Below are 24,154 nucleotides of genomic sequence, written 5' to 3'. Positions count from 1 at the left end.
AATGTGGCAGACTCAGAAAGATGTGAGATGTGGTTGGTGCCGTGTGTGGTAGAGTCTCTGTGGGGGCATGTCTGTGTGCTCATGCAGGCATGGGATGCTGCACGGTGACGGCGGGCTGGCCAGCTTTCCATGTGCCCCAGCGCTGTCTGTCTTACCCATATGGAGGAGTGGGGGAGAGGCCAGTCCCCATGGGGCAGGATGGGCACACAAGACTAGTGATTCTGCGGAGAAGCAAGGAGCCTATGTTGGAAAGCCTAGCAGAGAGCCCCGCTTTTCCTTTAGCTGCTCTTCTAGCATTTGGCCTGAAGAGACCATAAAGGGAGGAAGAATTAGCGCTGTTAACGAGAGTAAAATCCAGCATAGCTAACAGATGTACTATCCGAGCAATGCCTGTCCATCTGGACTCACCCCGTCTACCTGGCATCTTGTCTTCGTCTCCTGTCTGTAATGTCCTCTGTGTGTAGCAACCCTGTGTGTGTTTCTGTGTATTGAGGTCTTTGGGCATCTGTAGGTACCTATACACACAGAAACGCACCATTGAGCCATAGTAGGCTTGGGCTCAGGCCTGGAAATGGGGTAAACCTCAGCTTATCAGTGCCTGGATGGTCCCATCCAAGCAGGCTCTGGGTACAAATGCCAGGCTCTGCAGGCTGGGTCCAGGATTTGGACCCTGTGTGCAGAGCTGTGAGCCTGGCAGAGGGATTGCTCCGTGGAGGACACAGCCCTGGAGCAGGACACGGCTCCTTCATCAGCCCCCACGCGGGTGGGATGGAGAATCATCATGTGTCTGGTTTGTGGGTATTTTTCAGGCCTTTCAGGAGCCTGGCAGGAAGGTACGTCTCAGCCCCCATTCCTGCTGTCAGACAGCACCTCAGACCTTTCCAAAAAGTTTCTGAGGGCCACTTCCATGAAGGGATTGGGACAGGGTGACACCCCACGCCCCTTGTTAGCATGCCTTGACTCCCTCTGCTCCTGTGAGAAGCATCACTCAAGGCACCAGCAATGGAGCTCATGGACCCAAGTTATCAGCCAGGCACGTCACTGTGGGCTGCCTCGACAGAGCAGCAGCAGCCGCAGGGCCCAGCCTTCACGACTGGGCTGAGATTAACTCATCTGAGGCCAGGGCCACCACTGAAAGAAGGCATTGGGTTCGCCAGTTAATTCTGCTCACGTGAGAAAAGAGGGCAGGGGGTTGAATATGCCATAGAATGCATTTGATGTGTTTTTAAAGGCAGAACTGCGCAGCATACTTTTTCATGTGAAAGTAAAAATTCAAGATAAACTAGGATATTTTTCTGACACAGTCACTACCTCCATCCACTATATCTACTATATAAATAAGTGTAGTGTAATTTAATAATCCTGCAGCTCCTAACCTTTTAATGAGGTTCTCAGAAGACACAGACCGAAACAAGCCTCCCCAGATCAAAGTTCTTGATTAAAACCACATGGATCGGCTTGATCTCCTCTGCGTTCAGGATATGGGGCCAAATCCAACCTGCCTGTATCTGCTGTGAGCAGAGCACGATGTCAGGTCAAACGCAGGCAGTGCTCTGGGTTTCAAAGGCTGCAAGCAGGGTCTGGGTGACACTGCATGCCAAAAGCAGTGCAGGCAATGTTGGAAAGGCTGGAAATGCCTGACGCAGCCCAGGGGAGGCCCTGGCTGGGGAGCAGAGAGTGCCTTTCAGTAGCGTCACCAAGTCACTAGTCCCTTGAGGACCCCAAAAACTAAGAACTCGGAAAAGGAAATGCTTTTGCCTGATTTCCACTCTGTATGAGAAGAGCGTGGCCACAGCCATGTTTCTCTGAGGCATTTCCCGACACAGAGCTGAGCGTCTGGGCACTGTAGGAGGAAGAGGCCAGTTTTGTTTTAAGACCCAGCAGAGATGCCTTCCAAAGACTGTAAGCCTTTCTCTCCAGGGGTGAACAATCATGGGCAGCACACAGCGGTATTTAAATTAGTCCATCCTCTCAATGCCACAATCATCTCTGTATCCAGCAGAAACATTTGAGTTGTAACTAAAATTTTGGGCACTGCATATCTGAGTGTTTAGTATTTCCAACTAGGGAATTATCAAACCATCTTGCTTATTTTTCCAGGCAGCTGCAGGTATAGAGCTACTCTGTGCCAAGCATGCATATAAACCCATTAGGGCTTTCTAATGTTTCATGCAGAGGAGAATAATAGAGGAGCTGTAGCTAGCAATTGTAATGCCAACCTAAATGCTTTTAAGCTAGGAGACAGTGCTTCATTAATTTTCATGTCAGCAGAATCACAAGCAAAGAAGTTTAAATACTCTTCAGAGAGGTGAGATTCAAGCATTAGCCAACATCTAGAAATGGGGGCAAGAAAGGACTGTGGTTTTCCTTTTGCATATGTTTGATGGTTTCTCCTTTCCCTCCTGCATTTCCACCAATTCAAACGATCAGCTGCAGCTGAAGGGATACTTGTCTGTGTTTGATATAAGTCTGCTAGTTGGCTGATTGGAGTCTCATCCCAGAAACCATTTCCCTGGAGAAACCAGGCACAGGTTACATTTTACCTACTGTAATTAATGATGCACTAGATCTCCGTTTGCTGTGCCCACATCCCAATATCTGCTGTTCTCCTCACACAGGTTCTCCTGCAGACCCCACGTCTCTGCTTGAGCAGGCTGTAGCAGTAGGTGTGTACAGTGAACACTTAGACCCAAACTGGGCAGAATAACATAGTATTTTCTGACTAAGAGCTAAAAATGTGCATCTGAACTGAGAGGAGGCCAGAGCCACTTGCTGTGCTGTTGACTGAAGTAACGCTCCTGTTCCTAAAGGGACCAGGAATGAGCAGTGACCCAGCAGAGCTGGGGGCCTCGGAGGTCTGAAACGCAGCCTCCTTCCTGCTCAGAGCGGGTCAGAGCTGCAGTGAAGCTGTGTGGCTGATCGCTCGCTGCTTTCACCCTGCTGCAAGCCCTCTGCCTTCACGGGATCGCCCCGGCCTAACACCAGCATCGCCAAGAGCAGAAGCTGGCCTGTCCTTCCTGCACACCCCTGCTCACTCCTGTTAGCCTCGCATGAGCGGTATCTCCTCTAATGGACATTGCATGGGTTACTGCACTGAGCATGACAGTGTTGTTGCATGTGTTTCGAAGCATTGTCAACTTTATCCCAGACTGTCCTTGTATGTGTCCCCCCAGGAGAAGTTTCTTTTTCATCTGTTAACCTGGCTTCAGGGATGTAGTGCATCCTAAATGAGTAAAGCATTTCCTAGCGCTCCCTCACCCCAGGTCAAGTTAAACGTATCCCAAGTTTTCTGAGCAACCAGTTGACCAGGCATAGCCAGCACTGAGCACTGGCAGAGTGTACAGACACAGACCTCTGAGACAATTTCACACAATAAAACAGACCCACCTTTACGGCTGGGTGGTTCCTCCTTACTATTTGTATATTCAGCCCGTGTAAAGAGAGAGCTGTGTAGCTGACAGGCAGCCTACAAGGTTTTCTGTTCAGTGGCTTTACAGTGGGAAATGTCTTCTTGTGATTATGCTTTAGAATTATGTAAGTAGTTTATAAAACATAATAAAGACGTGATCTTTTGCTGAATAGTTAATCAATGGCTGCATTTGGGCAGGTTAGAGGTAGTTGCCATCACGTACAGCCTGTTTTTCTTATGTGCTGTCAGCCAGTGTATTCACATACCACCCATCCCTGCTAATGTTCTTCTGAGAGCCATTAATCAACCATTAGTTATTAATAAATAGTCTTTAATATAATGTTTGACTATTTGGGGTATTCTCAGACCTCCCAACAAGCTGATTTTTTTGCATTCCCAAGAAGACATTTCCAAAAAAAAAAAAAGAAAAAGTATGTTGTAATCCTGAATACACATGAAAGCATATTGGACAGACTTAAATAAATATTGTACTGCAATGTTTTTATTATTATTTTTTAGACGCACCAGAAGATTAGTCGAACTCAGAGGCAAAGACAGCCCTACCAGTCCAAGTTGACTGGTAGGACTAAGGCTCATGAAAGCAAGAGAAGAATGTATTAAAAAACAATTGTGTTTGCTTTCATCTTGTTTTTCCACACCCATTAGCAGAAAAAATAAGTCTAGATGACCCTGGTCACAAGGAAATGTTTTTCAAATTCCTCCACTCCACTTTTATCTACCAGAAAAAATAATAGTTGAAAGAGAGCAACAGATTCAGTTTCCCTTTATCCAATTTATTTTAGGGGTTTGGACTGTAATCTGGCATCAGTTGCACTACCAAAAAAATAAACCCCACATTTCAAGAGTCACTCCATCTGAAAGATATTAGCAAGATGAGAGGAGTGGAAGATGTATTTCAGGGGGGCACTGAGTACTTTTGAACTTATTTCCCTCCTTGTTTTTAAGGTGAAGCAACTCCTTTTTCCCAGCTCCTCATGCATTTAAAGCTGCATTTGCCAAAACATTTGCAAAAACCCCTCTCTGTTAAGAACAATCCTTCTCTGACTTAGTATGACCTAACATGTCTCTTCCACTTGCAAAATCTACAGTAATGCTGACTTTGGCCTTAAGTACACTCTTTGAATATTTACATTTCTTAAGTTTGAAAAGAATTTGACTCCATCCGAGTGCCCACAGCCATCTTGTGGTCACAGTCTAATTTAAGAGACACACACGCAGTAAATACAACTCGGTCACAGGGCAGTGTCCAAACACTTTCCTTGGAACAGCCCCGGGAACTTGGTCACGTGCAGAAATTTCCCCATTTCAAAGCGAAGAAAGGAGGAGTCACGAGCAGAGGCAGATATAAAATTCATGTGGTCATAGCCTGAATGGTTTTTTAGATGCAGCCATGCCCTTGGTTTTATATTTCCAGAGGAGCTTGTGCTGATAGTCTTTGTAGAGACAAATGCCTGAGCACCCCGCTCCATTGCTGTTGATGATCTCCCATGTGCTCCTAACCCTCACGCATGTGCCCTATTTTGCCACAGGAATCGCTATGTTTTCTTTAGACCTTTAAAATACACCAAAAGCCTTCTTTCACAGAAGCTGAGCTCAGGTTATGTTCCTCTCTTATGGGGAACATGCCTGACATCAGTGCGATTAGGAGAGATGCATATCAGAGTCCAGACTGATGAGACCTGCCCTAAGCCTTTCCTCTAAACTGGAGTTGAAGCTTTGCTGGATTTGAAGCTTTTTCTCTTGGCTTTGGGTCTCATTTCCCTCCTGCTTCTCAACCTTCCTGGTTTGTGACAAGAGTCCCATTAAGCGAAAAGGTTGTCTTCTAGCCTGAGAAAGAGCAGTAAGAACAGAGAGCACTTGGGAGAAAAACGGACTTGGTTGTCAAAGCTATGGAGGTCCCTTCTGCGGGCACAAGAGGTTTGGCTCAGCCTGATAACCCTGCTATGGTTCTTGAAGGTTCTAGGTAGAAGCACTTGGCCATTTCACGTGGCTTGCTTGGATCAGGTCTCCCACGTGCTGAATCTGGGCATGTGTAAGACACGACCCACAGGCCACGTTGTGATGGCTGCCAACCATGCAGCAGGGCCTGCGTTCATTGCGTTGCCTTTCTTTGTATTTTTCTGCAGAAGCCCAACGCAGGCCTTACTATGCTGACTATTCCCCAGCGCGGAAGTACATTCATACCCTTTGCACCAGCCACTATCTTGACCTCTTCATCACGTTCATCATTGGGGTCAATGTCATCACTATGTCGATGGAGCACTACAACCAGCCAAAGGTAAGAGCCACCCATCAATGTGTCAGCTGTGAAACGCAGCAGCGTGGTGTAGCAGAGGGCCTGAGGACCATATGCTGTTCCCTTGGGATACCATTGACCAGTGAGGTCTGCAGCCAGCCCTGCTTGGACCTGGGACCATTCCCTGGTGTTTGAAAGGCTCGTCAGGCTCCAGACTCAGCACTGCAATCCGTCTAACTCTAGACCAGCTCTACCATTTGGGAGTCATTTGCCTCAGCCAAAAGCTTGATTTCCCTGCTCTTGCATAAAAAACAGAGAATAAGGCTAATGGAGAGTGAACTAAACTTTTACTAGGAAAAAAACAGTCCAAATATTTCCTCTCCTGATCCCAGCTGTGACTGACCCTCAGACAGTAAAACAGTCCAGAATTTTAGAATATTCCACTAACAGATACAGTTAATGCATGCAGAGCAACGTTTCTTTTCCTCAATGAATTTAGCATAAACCAACTCTTAAGTACAACCCGTCTTTTCTTTATGTATCATAAAATCCTTCTGTCCCAAGAAAACCTTTGGCATAAATCATATAGCCTGTTCATTTGCCGCATAGATTAATCTTAGATAGCATTATCCTTCATGGAGCTCAAGGCTCACTGTTTACTTTTCTAGTATTTCCTGGTCTGCCAGGTAACCTGCAAATGCCTCCTGGAAGCCAAGCCAGAGGGGCACCAAGCCACAGGGTAATGCCTGTGTGTTTTACACCAGCTGACTGTGTGCTTTTCTGCCCCATAATTCTTTTGCATAACAGCCTTTGTTTTGCATGTAAATGTTACTTACCCAGATTAGGTCTAATTTATACTTTTTTTACATCCATGTAAAACACGGTGGTGTAAATCTGAATGCAAACCATCACAAATGATACAAAAATACAGGCTTAGGCAGTGTGCTTCAAATGAAATAGCAAATTGTCCCACATTCTTTTAAATTGCCATTTTATTTTAGGCACTGGAACAAAAGTAGGGGTAGTAGTGCGTTGAGGAATGCCAACATCTGAAAAGCTTTCAGCTCTTGTTCCCAAAAAAATCAGTGCATGTTCATCCCACATATCTGGGATCAGCAAAGCACAGTCATCTCACAAATGTGACGAGGAGAGCTTTCCTGTGGCCTGAGGCTTTCTCTGTCAACAAAGCAGACATTACTTTGTGGACTCCTCTATTGCATTTTATTTCCAGTTGTGTCTGTTTTGATGTTCACTGTTATCAATTTTTATCATGAGACCTAGACTACATTTAACTAAATTCTCCTTCCCTCCCTCCTCTCCCCAAATCTCTACCCAACCAAAGAGCTGTTTCACTCTGCAACTATCTATTTTAAGGTCCCAGCAAGATTCTTTTGCTATTGTTGGCCTACAGTTCCAATGAAATCCATTATAAACACTCATCATCTTAAAGTATAAACACTGCAGATTCCTGACTTCCGAGAGCAACTCTATAGAGAGCGTGAACATTGCACCAAATATGGATATACTTCGCCCAGCTCTAGAGATGTAACATTTTTCAAGAAGGCAAGATTTAATCCATCTCCAACATTATTTATTTTTCTGAGTGTTTTAAGCAAAGCCATTGTCCTAAGGATTGCCATGCTGGAATAAAGAAATGATCCATCAAGTCTTTTATTCTACTCAAGGCTAGGCAGTTCAGAAGAAGTAAACTTTATTAGATGGCAAAGGGGTAAAATTTTCTCTCTGACCCAGACTGAACAATTTCTGCACTGAACTTGGAGGATTGATAGCTCTTGACATTTTTAGCACAACTACTTTTAGTGCTTATGAGGTTTTTGTCTGCATCAGTGTCTAATCCTTTATTTGAGTTTTGCTGTGTGATTTAGTGCAGTTTTGTAACTGAGCTCAGCAAGCTATTAGGACTTTACTTCTTACATCTCTGTGCCTATGCCACTCTTGTGCCTGCCAGTTCCTCTGCAGGGGCTCTAGGAAAGGATATCTTGGGCTCGTCTAACTGGTCTCTCTCTTTTCAGTCCCTGGATGAAGCCCTGAAGTACTGCAACTATGTGTTCACCATAGTTTTTGTGTTCGAGGCAGTTCTGAAGTTGGTGGCATTTGGTTTTCGAAGGTTCTTTAAGGACAGGTGAGAGTATTTTAAACTCCTGTGCATTTGGGATAGAGCTGTACTGACCCAGTTTCAAAGCCAGATGCTGGGTAAATGTAGCGTTACTATGATTGTACTACATGCTGTGTGCAAGGAAGAGCAAAGGGCTGTCTCTCCATAGGTGCAAACTTTATAGTGTAGGAACTAAAATTTCTAAGAACTGCTGGTACTGCTTTGCAGAAGGAATTCAGGAAACCTTATAAAATTCTGGATACATCCTTTCCCCCAGTATCTGCCTCTCCACCAGGTCCAACCGGCTCAGCTTAGAGGTGAGAAACAACCTGTTGGCATCATTCCAGTCCTCAAAAGAGTAGTTTTCACAACCCAAGGTCACAGAGTTCCTCAGAAAAAGTCTCCTCTGCAGTCAAAACCAGTCCTTTGGTAGACCACTGGCTTTGTAAATCCTTTGGCAAAGACAGAGGTAGTTGTGTTCAGCCCCACTGCCTTCAGATCCCAGCTGCAGAGACCTACCAATCTTATTCTGCCTCAAATTTAGCCAGAAGCAAATATGTATGAAAGCACGTTGTGGTCTGGTGACTTGCTGGGGAGCAGGGTAAGATTGGACACTTTTCCACGCGATCGGCTTGTTTGATTCATTTATCCTGACTGAGCGGTTGGAAGCTGCTATGAGCAATATTACTTATGAGGGAAATTGCCTGGGAAAGACACTCAGTTTCTTCACATCTTACTGTCTTTCTAGTGCTGGTGTGGAAGGCCGTTTACAAGTGTTAGGCTATAAATCAATGAAGATACTCAAGTGAAGTAATTCAAAAGACAGGTGACATAACATGGGAGCAGCTGTATTGTATCACATCAAAGGTCCCTCTAGCCTAGTATCTTGTCCCTGAGAGTGGCTCCAAGTGGATAGCAGGGGGATGATAGGGACCTGGAAGTAAGCAGGGACACTTCCCACTCACAGCCTACAGCAGCTTGTGGCTCAGAGGCTGTCTATGCCAGCTGCAGTGGGTTGATCTTGTACCATGTAGAAGGTCATGAGCTCAGATATGAGAGAGGAGAAGCGTTTAGGATTTGCTTGTGCTTGTTATTAACAGATAATTCTCTGCTCTTGGGTTGTCTGTCTGTGTATGACTTTTTTTTTTTTGTCCTTCCTCTCTTTGTCTATTAGGTGGAATCAGCTGGATTTGGCCATAGTTCTGTTATCAATTGTGGGAATCACGCTGGAGGAAATTGAGATGAATGCTGCACTGCCCATCAATCCCACAATAATACGCATCATGCGGGTGCTGAGAATAGCAAGAGGTATGGCCTGCTCCGTAGGTCTCCAGCCATCCCTCCAGACACCCATTTGTTTGGCCATTTGTTCTTCTAGTCCTGCTGTTTCAGTTCAACTTGAGAACAGTTAGGCAATGAGGCTGCAAAATGTCAATTCAGAGACAAGCTAGGTGGGGTTTCATGGGTATTTCCAGTGGCATCTTAGATTTGTCTCTAATTCAGACCTGGGATCACAAACCTTTTTACTGATCCAGACAAGAGTGGGAAGCAGTGGAGAAGGGACGATCAGAGCTTGAGATGATGCTTTTCACTGATGAAGTGTCTCACCATCACTCTCCCATTTCCTATTTTCCTGCTAGGGCACACTGGAGTTATTCTGGCTTTTGGTCTGTTTTACTGACGTCCTTAACATTAATTGCTGTAGGAAGTAGTCAGGATGTTCAGATGTTCTGTGGGCCCTGCCAGGATGCAATGAGCTTGCCATCCGTATGAATAGATGCAAGCGAGATGTAAACCTGAAGCTAGATTTCCTTTATTTCCTTTTGCTTGAAATATTTCCCAGCCCTGCTGATCAGGTTTTGATTCTCATTGTAGTGCTGAAACTGCTCAAAATGGCCACTGGGATGCGAGCTCTCCTGGACACAGTGGTACAAGCGCTTCCCCAGGTAAGCCCTCAGACTTCATCCATGCCCAGTTTGTTCCCCTTGGTGTTCTGTGCCTTTAGGACCTGGGGACAGCTCTGTGCCACCATGTTTGGTGGGCACTAGAAGTCAGCTGGGGAGGATATCAGCTTTCTCTGCTGCCACCAGGGCCTTGGTAGCAGAGTTTTGCATGGCACATCCTGCTCACATACTATGTGTTACATGGGAGAACCGGAATAATGGAAAAAGAGTTCACAGAGAGCCAATTGCTGTAGGCAGAGCTCTTATAAAACATAGATTTCACTGGCAAGTTCAGGAAACACAAGGATAGACAGAGAAAGCTATTGGTGAAAGCCTTAGAAGTAGACAGCTTCCAGCTCAGCAGTTTTCTTTGTGAGACAGGAGCAACCATGTTTATTGACAGAGGAGCTGCAGACTTTAAAAGGCAAATGGGGAAGATGTTTCTGAGTGTTAAAAGCTTGAAGTGGGGTCTCAAATCACCATATTCTCATGAGATGCAAGAGGAACAGTGATGCTGCCAGTCTTAATGATATTTGATAGAACCCTTCAAGTGTTCAGTTCCTGGGACCACTTTTTTATGGATCTATTCATTTAAAAAAAGAAGGAAAGAAACTTTTTGCTGACTTGCACTCCTCCCTCAAAAAGATCTAAAGTACATCAGAAGAATTCCAAGAAGTTTAGGATTCCTTTGTTTTTAAAATCTTACGCTACTTAAGCTGTGTTCTGCTAGTTTGTGAGTTTGATTGTCCGAGTCCTAATCTTTCAGTCTTTAGAGTCAGTTCAGCTGCCTACACATTCCAATTTCATGTATCACCAGGATCCCGTATCCCACCAGACAGTACTGGAAACATTTACTGCCATGCTTTACCCACAAGTGAGTACCAATATGAGGTGCCAGGCCATGAAGAATGAGGCAGAAGACCTCTGCTGCCTTCTTCTCTGAGCTGGCAATTCAGAAGCAGCACTTTTAGGATGCACAAGCATGGTCAGACAAGTCCTTAGTTTTCAACGCCTCCAAAACATCCCACAGCAGAGTTGCTGGAAGGAGCTTTACGAGTGGGCCCACTCCATTCTGTGTAAAAGGCAGTGTAGTGTGCCCTGGCAAGGACCGGGAGAGTCAGGCCTCAAAGGCAGAGGCTTGGCCATCCAAACTGTGGCTTGGCCAAAAGCAGACACGGTGTAGACATCTCTTGCAGAGTATGAGTGGCCCTATGAGAATCAGTAGAACCAGTACATGTAATTACCCAAATATACCCCTATGAATTAGTTGCTAAGTACAAAGAAGCCTATGATCTATTCAAAATGAACTGGAAAACAAGGGGAATTTCTTTTTCTTGGAAAGACCCATTTACTTTTCATCACTGCCATAAAGATGTTTCTAATCTGAGATATTTACCCTTTGGTATTCAGATTTCCTTTTCAGTGAAGGATTTTGGCTGAGACTAAAGCATGGAATTTACCAACCTGACCCCTGTTTTGGCATTTCAAGAAAGCATTTGATTTGTGTCTATTTTTTTTCTTTCGAAAACATTGTGATTACAGAGCATATTTTCTCTCTCTCCTTGTTTTCTCTCCCCCCCAAACAATAGGGTGGCTGCAGGCCAGGCTTTTTGTTTCCTTGGGGTGTTTTTGCAGTTTACATTCAAACCAAAGTCTCTTTTAAAGGGAAATCCCCAGGGATATTCCAAGCAGATCTTGTGCAGATAAAAATGCCATTTTGTCCTCCAGTGAAATTCAGAAAATGAGAAGGGAAGTTTGGGAAGACCTCTCTGACAACAATCACTCTTCATAAAGCTACAGCTTTCATTTCAAAGGCAGGGGAATAGTTCCTACCCCAGTTAATTTAGCAGTCTAAAACCACAGCTGGAAAATCCTCATTGAATGTGTCTGCTAAGTGACAAGAAAAATGAATTTGATCTTTATTCATTAAGGTTTTGGCAAAATTCTTGTCTGGTGTATGTAGAATGTCCATTTACGGGCTTACGATGACGGTATTGTCATTGCAGTACACATTTTTTTCTTTCTCTTTTGGGTTATTTTCATCAGTTTCCTATTTGTTTTTATTCAGCTGCCGATATAGCTTGCGTAACACTTAGAGAACCAACTACCCCAGACTTGGGGGAATGTTAGCATTTTGATCCAAGATTGAAGCTGTCATGGTACAGGCTTAGTCTCCTCTTCTGGAACTTCAGACTGACCTTGAGCTGCTGGTTTCAATGCAGGAAGACTTCCTAACCTACTGCATCCTCCTTGTCTGGTAGCCTCATGTCTACCAGTTCAGAGATCTCCTCCTCCTCCATGTCTCTGAAAAAAATGAGTTGGAGTAGAGGAGAACAAATGAAGAGAGGCAAGAGAGACAGAAAGAATAATCAGGGCAAGATCTCAAAATGGCACCTTTTTTGCCCACCACTTGTAAACTTGTAAAAATAAAACTTGTAAACTTGAAATAGATCCACTGCTTTAACCTGAGCAACTAAAAAGAGCTGGGCTAGCATGACCAACACTGACTTCATCATTTAGACATTGCCAGTCCTAATTAAGCCAGTTCAGTGCTGCCATTCACAGACCAAAAACTCCCCTGTGATTGCAGAGGCCTGCTCCTAGCATAACACAAGCCACACAGCTCTGCACTGAACTTCAGCATGTCTTTTAAAAGCCACCTGGTCTTGTTTTAAGGATGCAAAGTGTTAGGCAATCAGCCATCCCCTATTGATTCTTCCAGTAGATGTTTACTCCTCCTGCTAAAAAAAATCTGGTGTTTTTAGTCTGAATTAGCCAAGTTTGTTTTTTCATTGGATGTAATTTTTCTTTGTTTCTTTTAGAACTTCTCCGTTTTGGAGCAATAAGAGATAAAATAATCTCTTGCAGTCTGGCAAACAGAAGAACATTGAATTCCTTTAATATCTCAGTATGAAGCAGGTTTTCAAGACCTGTTTCAAGTGTTTTCCTCTTTTTTATGAGCTCTGGCCCCATTAAGGCTGTATAATGAATTATACCACTCTTATGCTTCAGCTGAATATTCCCTTGCTTATACATCTGGTGGCTGCATCGGTTTTGTGAGCAATGCCTGCCCTGTAAGACTCCTATTTGATGGTAATCCTTTAGTCCTTTTCACATTCCCTGCTTTCCAAAGTACAGTCCAGCCTTTCTGTAGCATGGCCTGCACTTTGCTCTCGGATTTGTAACTTTGCATTTGGCTGGGTTAAAATGCTCATTGTGTAAGTAAGTGAATCCACCATACCAAGCAGCCCAGCTCAGTCTGCACAGCACTTCTTCTATCAATTGCCAGTAAGAAAACCTGCAGTCAATGTGAAGCTGCCAGTACTCTTCCTGATGGAGAGGACAAAGTAGAATCCAGTCCAATCGCCATCCTGGCTCTACAGGGCCAATAATAGTAAAATGTGGAATTTTCCTATCAAAAGATCTGGGTTCTTTTTCCTTCATTTTTCTCACTTGGTCTGTGGATGGCACATTAATTAAATGCAGGACTGTACAGTATATCTCCTGTTTGTCTTCAAAGCTTGGAACTCCCCCCAGATGGACTCTGTGCCAAGAAAAAAGTGAAGAACTCCCCGTTCTATCAGTGTCCTGAAGGACAGAATCTGTAGTTAGCTCCTGTCCAGGAGTTTAACTCTTCTTGGTGCTGTAATTCCTGTGCTTATCTCAACTCCAGCTCTTGAAGAGGTTTTCTGGCATTGTCTGACAGCAGTTGTGGGACAGAAACAATAGTCTGCTTTTGCCAGACACTGAAACCCCACAGTGACTGTGAAGCTCAGAGAGCAAGAATAGAAATGTCTTACCAGCAAGCACTGCAGATGAGAGATTTTGGAAGATAGGTATGTGTGCTATGCTGCACATTGGAAAGAAGTACAGAGATGCCTGAGAGATTTGAGTAGCAAAGCAGAAGTCATTAGGTAAAGAAACCACCTTTCTGCTGGCTGTTAGCACTGGTCTCTGTGGGACCAAGTGGATACACAGAAAGGGGAGTCCGTTCAGTTCAGCTAGTGGCCTTGTGGTTGCACCAGTGAGATGACTTTAGCCTCCAAGGTTGTCCGTCTGGCCCTTTCCACTAGTCCTGGAATTCACACAGATGGCCTCCGTTTTCCAAGCAGACAAATATGTCCATTTTCTCTTGGGTATAGTGCATAAATTAGCCTGTGTTTTCCTGCTGCCAGGATTATTGCTTTGGCTGGAGAGTGCTGGAAGGAAGATGAGGAGGACTCGTGTCCTTGGAAAGAATTGGCAGGGGCTTAGTTTTATGAGAAATTGCTCTTGACAGGCATTCCAGGGAGCTGTGTGTGTTGCCTGCATGGACAACTGAAATGCCAAGGTGTGGGCCAGTGATGCAGAAATAATTGATGTCAGAGCAGGAAGAGGCACAAGAGGAACTGTAGTGTGCTTCAGCCAGCCATTGCAGGAATGGGGCAGCAGAAGACTGTATTTCATCAATGCCTCAGGCCAGCAGGATCTAGAGGGATTTGGGTAGGATCACACAGCTGACAGTGCAGCAGAGGAGTGATAGTGCCCAGGTGGTTGGTGTCCTGTTGTACGTGATCAGTGCAAGACACTTGCATATCACAACCTGGCATAGTTGCTCTGTCTGCCTGCAGATAGTGGCATAGGTCAGAGGTTGAACTCTGATGGGACACGCAGTGGTGCTTAGCTACTAGAGCCTCACTTAGGAGGAGGCAAAAACCTAATAGCAATGATGTCTGCAAGAGTAAAGCAGAGACAGCCTCCCCAGGCCACACAGGAGCAGGGGGAGAAGGGTTTTGCTGGGTTTGTGGAGAGGACAGTCACTTTCCTTGCTGCTGAGCAGGGTTATTCCAGAGCTTTTGCAATGGTAGATCATAGATTCAGCTGAGTGGTGAAGGGTGGTCGTTCTTCATACAGGCCCTCCCTGCTCCTCTGGGTGGGATGGAGGACTCTGCCTCTCTCCCCACAGCATCCCTCTGTCCCAGGCACACAGACACTTTTGCCAGCAGTATATGACAGCCAGGATGCCAGAAAGTGAAGGTCCAGGAGGAATCACAGAATCACCAGTGTCTCCATCTTGTCTTGTGGCTTCTCTGAGATACTTTAGGGCACCAAGAACATCTCCAAGAGGTTGTTCATCTCTGCTTCACTCGCTACAGGCCACAGCCTCCCCTCAACACTGGAGCCACAGCAAATGATGGACAGCCCCTGGCTGCCAGAGAGAGGGGTTATCTGTAGTTTCTTCTGCCCAGCCAAAGGCACCTATCCAGTTTGATGGATAAGCAGAGCATGGGCTGACCTGTTCAGTACTGCTAGAGCAGAACCACTTCCCAGAGCCTGCTTGGATGACCGGCTGCCAAAGTGGAGGTTGCTGACCAGAGCTGGATCTCTGTCCCTGATGGAGAGTCCAGCACAGGCATCCCAGCCTTTGGCTGCTGGAGAAAAGTGCCTGGATATGCTCCATCCCCCTCCCATTCCTCCCAGCAACATGATTCATGCATAATCTTTTTCTTGCCTGGTCTCAGTAGATCTCAAAGTGCTTTAGAGGCATTAATTAGCTGTCCACAAGGGTATTACAAATGGGTACGTTGAGTTACAGGAGAGGAATGACTCACTCAAGGTCACAGACATACATACAGTCTGCCTTCTCTGCTACTCAGCAACCGCTGGCTGACCTCGCTGCCTCCACCTCAGCCCATCTCTGAGAACATGTCTTGGGTCCTTCTCTGTGCTTAGGCCTTGGTGATGGCCATGGGCTGCAGAAGACCTTCCTTTCCTTTCCTGAGGGTCATGTACCAGAGCACCATGGGCTAATACTGACAAAATATTAAACCTGGCACTGACTTGTACTGATTTAGTACAGCCAGAAGCTACACAAATAGACCTAAGCAAGAGGTGAGCCATTTTGCTCCGCCACATTCTCTTGAGCAGCAGGTGTTTGTGGGCTGCCCTCTCCAAACTCAGGAGCCACCAGCTGCCTGCATGTACCCGTGTGGATGCTACATCTGCAGGGGGTGGTCAGGGCAGCAGGTTGTTCTTGTGCACACAGGGAGAAGCTCTGGATGTCTAGATACAGGGTGGGATGGAGTTTAACAGTAAAGGCAGTCCCATCACCCATCCCAGGATCTTTCACTTGCTGCTGTCCCCCACATCTCTCTTTCACATAGCCATGTTTCCAAATCTGAGTCAGATGTTCAGTCACTTCCCAAGAGATCCTGTGCATCAGCTGAGCTTTGGAACTGCCCACGTGTCTGCTCTCAGCCAAGGGCAGATGCAACCTTAGACACCAGCAAACACCACATTAGCAAACATGCCTCTCAGCATTTTTAGAGTATGCCTATAGCTGTGATGCCTCAAGCCTATACAGCAAACCCACGAGTGTAAACTGGTCTTTGAAGGACTTGTTATGAGACACACTAGTTCAGTAATGCAATTAGTCATGATCTTAAATACAGAATCTTTTACAAATGCACACTAGATAGTAGGCAAATTGTTTATGAGCAATGTCAGCTCATAACATGCTTTGCTTGTTGAGAGATAGATTATAGTTTTGACTGATAAGCTGGTAATAATTTTGATGTTAGTCTAAATTCTTTGGAATTTCATCAATGCCAAAAGTTTGCAGGCTGATTTATTAGGCATTAAAATAGCAGTAAAATATTCAGCTTATAGGCTTCTTTGAAAAAAATCCAAGACCCTCTTCTGCAGTGCTACAACATCAGGCTTTAATATACACTCAACCTAGAAAACTTGTTTATCACTTTTATTTTCCTTCCCTTTAATTATTTGCTCATTTGCCTCCCTGGCAGTCCGTGTGTGTGCATTTGCACGTGTGCCTGCTTTCTTGTATTTTCTAATTTGCAGTCATTTTGCAGACTGCCTTCTAATGTCTTACAAACCATCAGTGGTCTCACAGACATGAGTTAGGAAACACTATTCCAGAATACAGTACATGCAGATGAAATAATCCAGACCAGCCATCCACATCACTGTATTATCTCTATTATTCCCTGGAGTATGGTAATAATGTTAGTGGAATTGCAAAGCTCTATGTGTAGTAGCCAGTTTAGGCTTTATAGCAATTACAGTCTTCACTGGGTGATTTGACTATTCCCATTTCTTTAATGCAAAAAAACCACCCTACTTCATAAGTGATAGCTGTGTTAATTTTATGATAACAGGTATCATACTAATAACCTTTCTAATGAAATTAAGCAGCATGGTCAAAATACACAGCAACACTGTGGCTGTGCCACCTCAGAGAAGAAAGCTCTCTCAAACTGAAGAGTTCACTAGAAGGTATCTTGGAGGTCACGACTCCCTCATCCTGACTACCCGAATCACCACCTAGTTCATTTTTATTTAGAGATAAAATGATGCTTGTGACACCATGTCTAACTGGAGAACTTGATTGCTCTATCTCCATTACAAGCCCATAGACACAAGGCATTTAAAAGTGGCAGGAAAGGTAAATGTGACCAGAGTTAGTTGCAGGTAAAATGCAGGTGGTTAGCTGGTCAGGTTACTCTGCCCTTCATATTCTCTGCCTGAATCACAAAAAATCTGCTCTTTTAGATGTTTTAAAGGCTTCGACCCCGTGTAGTGATTGAGTCCAGTGTGGATAACTGTAATGCCATTGTTACTAAAAACCTTTGTGTTCCCTTTAGCATTATTGCACTTCTATTGCCACCCCCTTCAGCCACCTTGCCGTGCATGTTAATACCTCATAGTAGCACACCATGCAGTGTTTGAACTGCAAGGTGCCTGCATTGGTATATGGAATAAGGCTTTTCTTTTGAGACGCTGAAAGCTAAAATTCAGGTAGTGTTATTGAGAAATATCTGTAAAGTGGCAAGGCTAGGCGAGACTTACATCTTACTGGAGTATATGTTCCTTTTCTGAAAGCCCTCCAGGCCAGCAAAGCCTTTGAAAACCAGACAATTCCTCCTGTGGCTTGAGACATGTCTTGTTAATGTCACTGCCTTGAAACCCTCAGCCTTCATGTTCAGAGAGTCTAAAAAGGTGGCAAACAGAAGGGAAAGGCCCTTAAAACTCAAACCAGAGCATAAGGTCACTTAAACTACCATTGCACTGAAGTGCAGTGCTAAGTGCCGCTGAGGCTACAGCTACAGGTTGGCCAAATTACAGATGAAGGCAGCATCCTGGGTAGGTGGAAGGGTGATGGAGAGGTACTAGCCACAGAGACTGCTTTGCGTGTGGGAGTATCTGCTCCTTCCCCGACATGGGAGACTTCTCTGGGTCTATTAAAGCAGACCAGTGAAAGGGGACCAGGGTGTTGGAAGCCAGGGGAGATGATAATTAGCCTCTGGCCACCAGTCCCTCTTTTGCTTATGTTTAAAATGTGATGGAACAATTTAATTCATTAACTCAACTTGCCTGACCCTTGTTCTGCTTTCTCCTTGTGTAGGTAGGGAACCTTGGCCTACTTTTTATGCTCCTGTTTTTTATCTATGCTGCCCTGGGAGTGGAATTGTTTGGCAAGCTAGGTGAGTAATGTGCCTGACACAATTTATTTCATCCGGTTGATGTTTATTTGGTATCTAGCTGTTTCCTTTCTTCCCTCTCTCATTCTTGGGCCTTCCTTAGCTTCACAGCTCATGGTCTGAAGATTAAAGTTTTCTCTTGATCTCAGGGTCGCAGATGACACATAAGGATGTAATACAGAACCTGTCTAATGTGCACACACACACACACATTTAGAGATTTGTTCAACACCACCCTTGGCTGTAGAGGAACTATTTACTGTTTAAATATAATTGTCCAGCATGGATATGTTCACAAAGATGGAAGTTTGCTACTTCATGACACAACATGAGTCTGCAAAGCTGGATGGTAGTCAGATTCGCGCTGGAGAGATGCCACCATAAACACGTCCCTCCTCGGAGCTTCCACCACACTCCGTTAGTTCTGCACTTGGCTAACATTGCTCTTCTAGCTGCCCAAGTCTTGTCTGTCCGTTGTTCTTCTCAGCATCGCCTTCCCCTTTCAACATAAATCAGGAAGCATCCACTGGTTCCTGATTGTCCAGCATCATTTATTCCTCCAGCTTGAGGATACTGCAGAGCTGATCATGAATGTGTCCACCACTAAAAGGAAAATTGGGTGGAGTCAGAGAGAAAACACTATAGCCCTACCTTGCCCAGCTTAGCCAGGCCAAAGCAGTCACTGCCTTTAAACATGCTGTTCGAAGGAGATGTGTCTGCTTTCTCAGTGTTTGCATCCCAATTAGGGCTTCGAGAGCATCAGAAGGGCCCTTTCTCCGCGGTGGTTTTATGGCTGTCATTAATCCCCTTTATGAGTCCAGCCCTCTGCTCGGATTACAAATGCCTGAAAGCAGAATATTTCTTTCAGCCAAAGACAAATTATTTTTCAGTGTTCAACAAATTCAGGGAAAAAAAATTAGTTCTGCATCCACCCCAAATGAAATACTGTGGGGTTTATACTACATATCTAGATATATAGGTACATATTTCTTCAGCCACAAAGATGAAAAATGTCTTATTCACAAAGGCACCTTCTGCTGCTCTGAATCCTTTTTGTATTTGTACGCACACACCTCACCAGTGCCAGCCTCCAGGTAACCACAGCATGTGGTCAGAGATTGGGAAAGCCCTGATCTTGTCTGGGGCAAGCTGCAAGCAGTCAGCACACTGCTTCCCATCCTGATTTAACTGGGATATACTTTCACTTCTTTTTCCCAGTCACTGCTAGTCCATGTCAGCCACAAGAACCATCAGCACTCGCTCCCCAAGACTGGTCATTTGTGGGTTTTTTTCGCTCTTTTTGGTTTTTCTTCCTATTTGGCTCTGAAGTAAATACCTAATAGTGAAATGCCATAGCAAGAGACATTGCTGCCTGTCCTAATGAATATTTAACAAACCTGTGTCTTATGGAAGGAGGGGTATTTCATATGTTCAATTTACATTCATTAGTATATTAATTCTCAGGGGGAAAATGTCAAATTGCTCCACTTTATCTCAGTGAAATATCCCCCATGGTAGATGTACCCTGTAAAAAATAATCAAGACAAGGACATAATCAAGACGATAACAGAAAAAGGATACTGTAGAGCAGTATTTGTTGAGACAGCCCAGCAAATCTGCTTGTTTCCACCTCCTTTTAGATCTCTTTGTGTTGGCTCTGCCTGTTGGGGTAAAGTCAAGAGAATCACAGAAATGTTGGTGGAAGAGGCATCTGGAGGCCCCCACCCAGCCTCCCACTTGAAGCCCCATCAGGAGCTCAAAATAGGTGTGGCTTTGTCCAGCCAAATCTTGAAAACTTCTGATGACAGAGCTCCCCTACCTCTCTGGTGACCTGTCCCAGGGCTGTTGGGCCCTCCAGATTAAAACAACTTTCCTAATGTCCAACCTGGACCTCCTAAGCCACAGTGTGTTGCTGTCCATTATATCATCTGCCTCCACTGGGAAGAGTTTGGCTACGTGATCTCTGCTGCTGCACTTCAGTAGCTGCAGGCCACCATGAGATCACCACTTAGCAGTCCTCCCCGATGCCATGTATCAGTGTGACATAATCTCAGGGTCTCAAACCAGGTTTGGGGAGGTGCTCTGATTAAGTACTGGCAAATGTGGCTTCACCAACATGCTCTGCTTCTCTCTCCTGCAGACTGCAGCGAAGAAAATCCTTGTGAAGGTCTGAGCCGGCATGCAACTTTCACCAACTTCGGCATGGCCTTTCTCACTCTCTTCAGGGTGTCAACGGGGGACAACTGGAATGGTATCATGAAGGTGTGTGCAGTCTCTGTCTGGGTACTTGCTTCTCTCTGTAGATATCTAGATACAGATTTCAGACAAATTTAGGCAACTCTTGTGTGAAAACAGAAAAGGTTTCTTTTTAAAACTTCAAAATTAGACTTTCCCATTTAAAAGCCAAGTGTATTTTCAAGTGATAATTTCTCCTAAGTCTCACCCAAACTGAAACTTCATTCTTTTTAACATATATATACATAATACTTCAGGAAAATTATGCCAGTTCTTGTGGCTGAGAGGAGTAACCGTGTACTCTGTGCCCTGTGCCTTTGGGACATAACACGATCCTCCTCTTTGTAGAGGATGTAATTCATGGTGTCCATATTTTCTTCTATACATTTTAGTTGTAGCTACAAGCCGTTGTGTCTGGGGTATGGTATTATATGCTTTTCAGTCCTCAGCAGGTTATCTTTGATGCTTCTGTATTTGGAGCCCAAGTAAAGCCCCAGCCCTTGTTAATCCCTCACTTCTCCCTCTCTGTTGCAGGACACTCTTCGGGAATGCACTCGGGAAGACAAGCACTGCCTCAGTTACCTTCCTGTTATCTCTCCTGTCTACTTTGTCACCTTCGTCCTCATCGCACAGTTCGTCCTAGTCAATGTGGTGGTGGCAGTGCTGATGAAGCACTTGGAGGAGAGCAACAAGGAGGCCAAGGAGGATGCTGAGATGGATGCTGAGATCGAGTTGGAGATGTCCAGAGGAGCAACCACCTCGACCAACAGTGGGAGCAGGGGAGGTGCAGTGGCCCCAGAGAGCAGGGCACCCTACAGAAGTCGGGAGACCACGAAGTCGGAGTCAGCGGTGCAGGTGAAGGACCAAGCCCTGGTAATAGCTCACATAATGCATTTGCTCTTCTTGTGCTCAGGGTAGGGAGGGGACAGTTCTCACCAGTCACTGCTGTCTGATCATCAGGCAGTCAGATCCCGAGTGACACAGAGCCAAAGAGGCAGGAGACAAGGCAGCGTGGGAGGAAGGCAGCTCTGCCGGGTTCCCCTACGGCAGAGATGTCACCGCCACCTCCACATCTTGAGTCATCTCAGGAGGGCTCACTGAGGTGGAAGGCAGCTTGAAACACATTCTCCAGGGCTAATGCTGTCCTGACTGTTGTTCTGGGGGAGGGGTGAAAGCCCATCCCTTGCCGTTTCCAGTTCATTCAAAGGTTGTGAATTTTAAGTTCAGAACCATAACAGCCACAGGTCTCTGTCCTGCTCTCCCAGCCGGCGCATTGGTCCTTGTCATTTTAGTGTGGGCAGCAGCACCAGGGAGCAATCTCATAAACCCCTGCGAATGCTGGCACTGTCAACCCTGACACATACAGTAAGGGATGGCATAAATTGCCTTCACACAGACACAGATGTACTGCTCAGCTTCTTTTTAATCCCACTTTGGGATTTCCAGAGGAGCCTCAAGCAGATCATAGCGTGGAGCTCAGGAGGGCATGTCTGGCACTGGTGTAAGCATGCAGCTTCCCACTGGCTTATGCTCTGCTTATGGCATGGCTGACTTGGACGCTGGGAATTGTCAAAGCCCCTCAGCAAGAAGCTGGAGGTTCCTGGGTTGATTTTCCAGACACTGCCTGTTCTCTGATTTCTATTAGTCCTCTAGCAAAATAGGGCAATTGGAAGTCAGGGGGGAAGAAGGGACATGAGATAATTGTCTCATCCCATGTCAGCAGCATATGATTAAGAGTGAATATGAAATTGCTTTGTCACCGTGATCGCAAATAAATCTACCACAAAATCAATGGGGGATTTGAGATTAAATTACATTAAATTAGATTTTTGTAAAATCTATCAGACTCTATTAAGTTAAGTAAAAAGAAATTTAGTTACACAGCGATGGGGAATTCACTATTTGAATGTAGTTTCTAATAGACATTTCTGCAGGTAAATATACCATAAACACCCAGGTTGCTTTTCTTGTTGGGGGAAGAGAGGGCACATCCTTTCACATAGGCTGTGATTGCAAACTGAGTTCATTCTCACTGGGCTTTCCTCATCTTCCAATACCTCCCAAGCACATCAGGAGCCATGCAGAGCCTCCTCTTAGCCCTAGAAAACCCATAGCAAGAGGTGATGCTCCCCAGAGGGAGGACAGCACAAGCAGGGAGCTGGCCACAGATTTCCCCCTGCAGATGAGATTGCTCGAATGCAGGTGAGGATTTGCAAGCCAGGGCTCCCCCTCCCCTGTGTGGTAGTGAGGCAGAGGCACCGCGGTGGAGCTGGGTTGTGGCAATGCCCTCACTCACATCTCAGACACCCAAGCTGTTCTGGGCAGGCATGGATGGCTGGCAGCTCGGTGCTGCACGCCCTGCCAGCTGCACCGAAGAGGTTAAACACGTAGCGCTCTTTATCACTAATCCTGCCACTGATGCTGGCATGAGCACCCTGGAAGGTGTTGCAGGATGCTCTGTATTTTCAGACCATTTGTGCCAGTTTTTGCAGCCCATGTTTCCTTTTCTCTTCCTTCCTGCTCTGGATGAATGGGGCAACTAGGAAATGCCATGGGGCAAAGGTGTTTGAGCATTAAGACCCAGCCTTGCTCTGCTACTGATGCTTTTTATCTCCCTAATTTGAAGGAGGCGCTGAGCTGTGAGAATGTGTCTTTAGCCATCCCAGACTCAGACACGCTGGAGGGGGCAGAGACTCCCATCATGGAAATCCCGTCCTTCTGCTCTGTTTCCCACCATGTCCTGACACCTTCCCACAAAACCGCAGGCCACGAGGCTGAGGTGAATGACTCCGCTCCGTTGCTTCTGCGTTGTGGCATTGTGCTTTGGTGCTGTGCAGCTAGCGGTGGTGTCTGAATTGTCCTAAACCTGTCTCTTCACAGCCACAACAGTAGTTTTCCTCTTCTGTCCTTCATACTGCCTTTGCGTGTACAGGAGCTGGGCAAAGAACATGTCTCAGCCAACTCTGCCAGCAGCCTTGTGTGGGACATGAATGAAATACTCTTTTTAGCCAAAAAAAGTCTTGCATTTGGTGTGATGTGATGTGTAAGCAGTCTGTCTTCAAATGATATATCAAGAGCTGGAGGCAGGCAGAGTCTTTTCTTTGTGGAGAGAACAGCCCAATTTGATTTTCTTATTGTTACTATAAGAAGTTGTTTATGATATAGTACTGAGGAAGCAAAGGCATAAGTAGATAAACACGTTAGCCTTTCAGCAAGCACCAGAGCTGTGGATTCAGGAGGTGCTCTGGCGAGATCACCCAGCAGACCAGAAGGGCTGTAGCCCCCTCTGCTCGCTCCTCCCGATCGCACCACGAACCAGTGCCCAGGTCACATCACGTAAAGATATTGCACAGTTTGCCCTGCTGCAGCGCAGTGTCCTCCTTGGGGTGAATGAGCTCCACATGTCCTCCAGTGGGCATGAGAACATGTAAGCCACAGTCAGTGATGAAGATGCACATGCTGTGATGGGAAGCACATTTGCTGTCATGAGAGAACTTGCAGTAGCCATCCAGAGTTAATCTGCTTCAGACTTGGGCCATTTTCTTTTTATTACCTGACCTCTGTTGTGACTATCAAGGCACCTTCTAGTGGCAAGTATCTCGCAGCATCTCCAAGCAAATTCTGGGCTCAGATTAAGCTCTTGATGACCAAGTGGTTTTCCCTGTGCAAGATGAGTGATATGAAGGTATAATCTTCAAGGAAGTTCCCCTGCAT

The 24,154-nt window shown here is 45.5% G+C and overlaps 1 protein-coding gene across 1 annotated transcript in view; it reads left to right on the top strand.

Annotated features, from left to right (window-relative positions):
- CACNA1H (calcium channel, voltage-dependent, T type, alpha 1H subunit) overlaps positions 1-24,154 on the top strand; it is a 128,098-nt gene that overhangs the window by 94,493 nt on the left and 9,451 nt on the right. The window contains exons 24-30 of the mRNA XM_010570604.1: positions 5,557-5,708; positions 7,700-7,809; positions 8,957-9,090; positions 9,658-9,728; positions 18,130-18,208; positions 20,346-20,467; positions 20,975-21,224. Of these exons, the coding sequence (XP_010568906.1) occupies positions 5,557-5,708; positions 7,700-7,809; positions 8,957-9,090; positions 9,658-9,728; positions 18,130-18,208; positions 20,346-20,467; positions 20,975-21,224 (918 nt within the window). The remainder of the gene's footprint in view (positions 1-5,556; positions 5,709-7,699; positions 7,810-8,956; positions 9,091-9,657; positions 9,729-18,129; positions 18,209-20,345; positions 20,468-20,974; positions 21,225-24,154) is intronic.

The sequence above is a fragment of the Haliaeetus leucocephalus genome, unplaced genomic scaffold (assembly GCF_000737465.1).
Source record: "Haliaeetus leucocephalus isolate CR32 unplaced genomic scaffold, Haliaeetus_leucocephalus-4.0 Scaffold295, whole genome shotgun sequence".
Taxonomy (NCBI): domain Eukaryota; kingdom Metazoa; phylum Chordata; class Aves; order Accipitriformes; family Accipitridae; genus Haliaeetus; species Haliaeetus leucocephalus.
The sequence above is the reverse complement of the archived record's forward strand: the minus strand, read 5'-3'. Positions and strand labels throughout refer to the sequence as shown.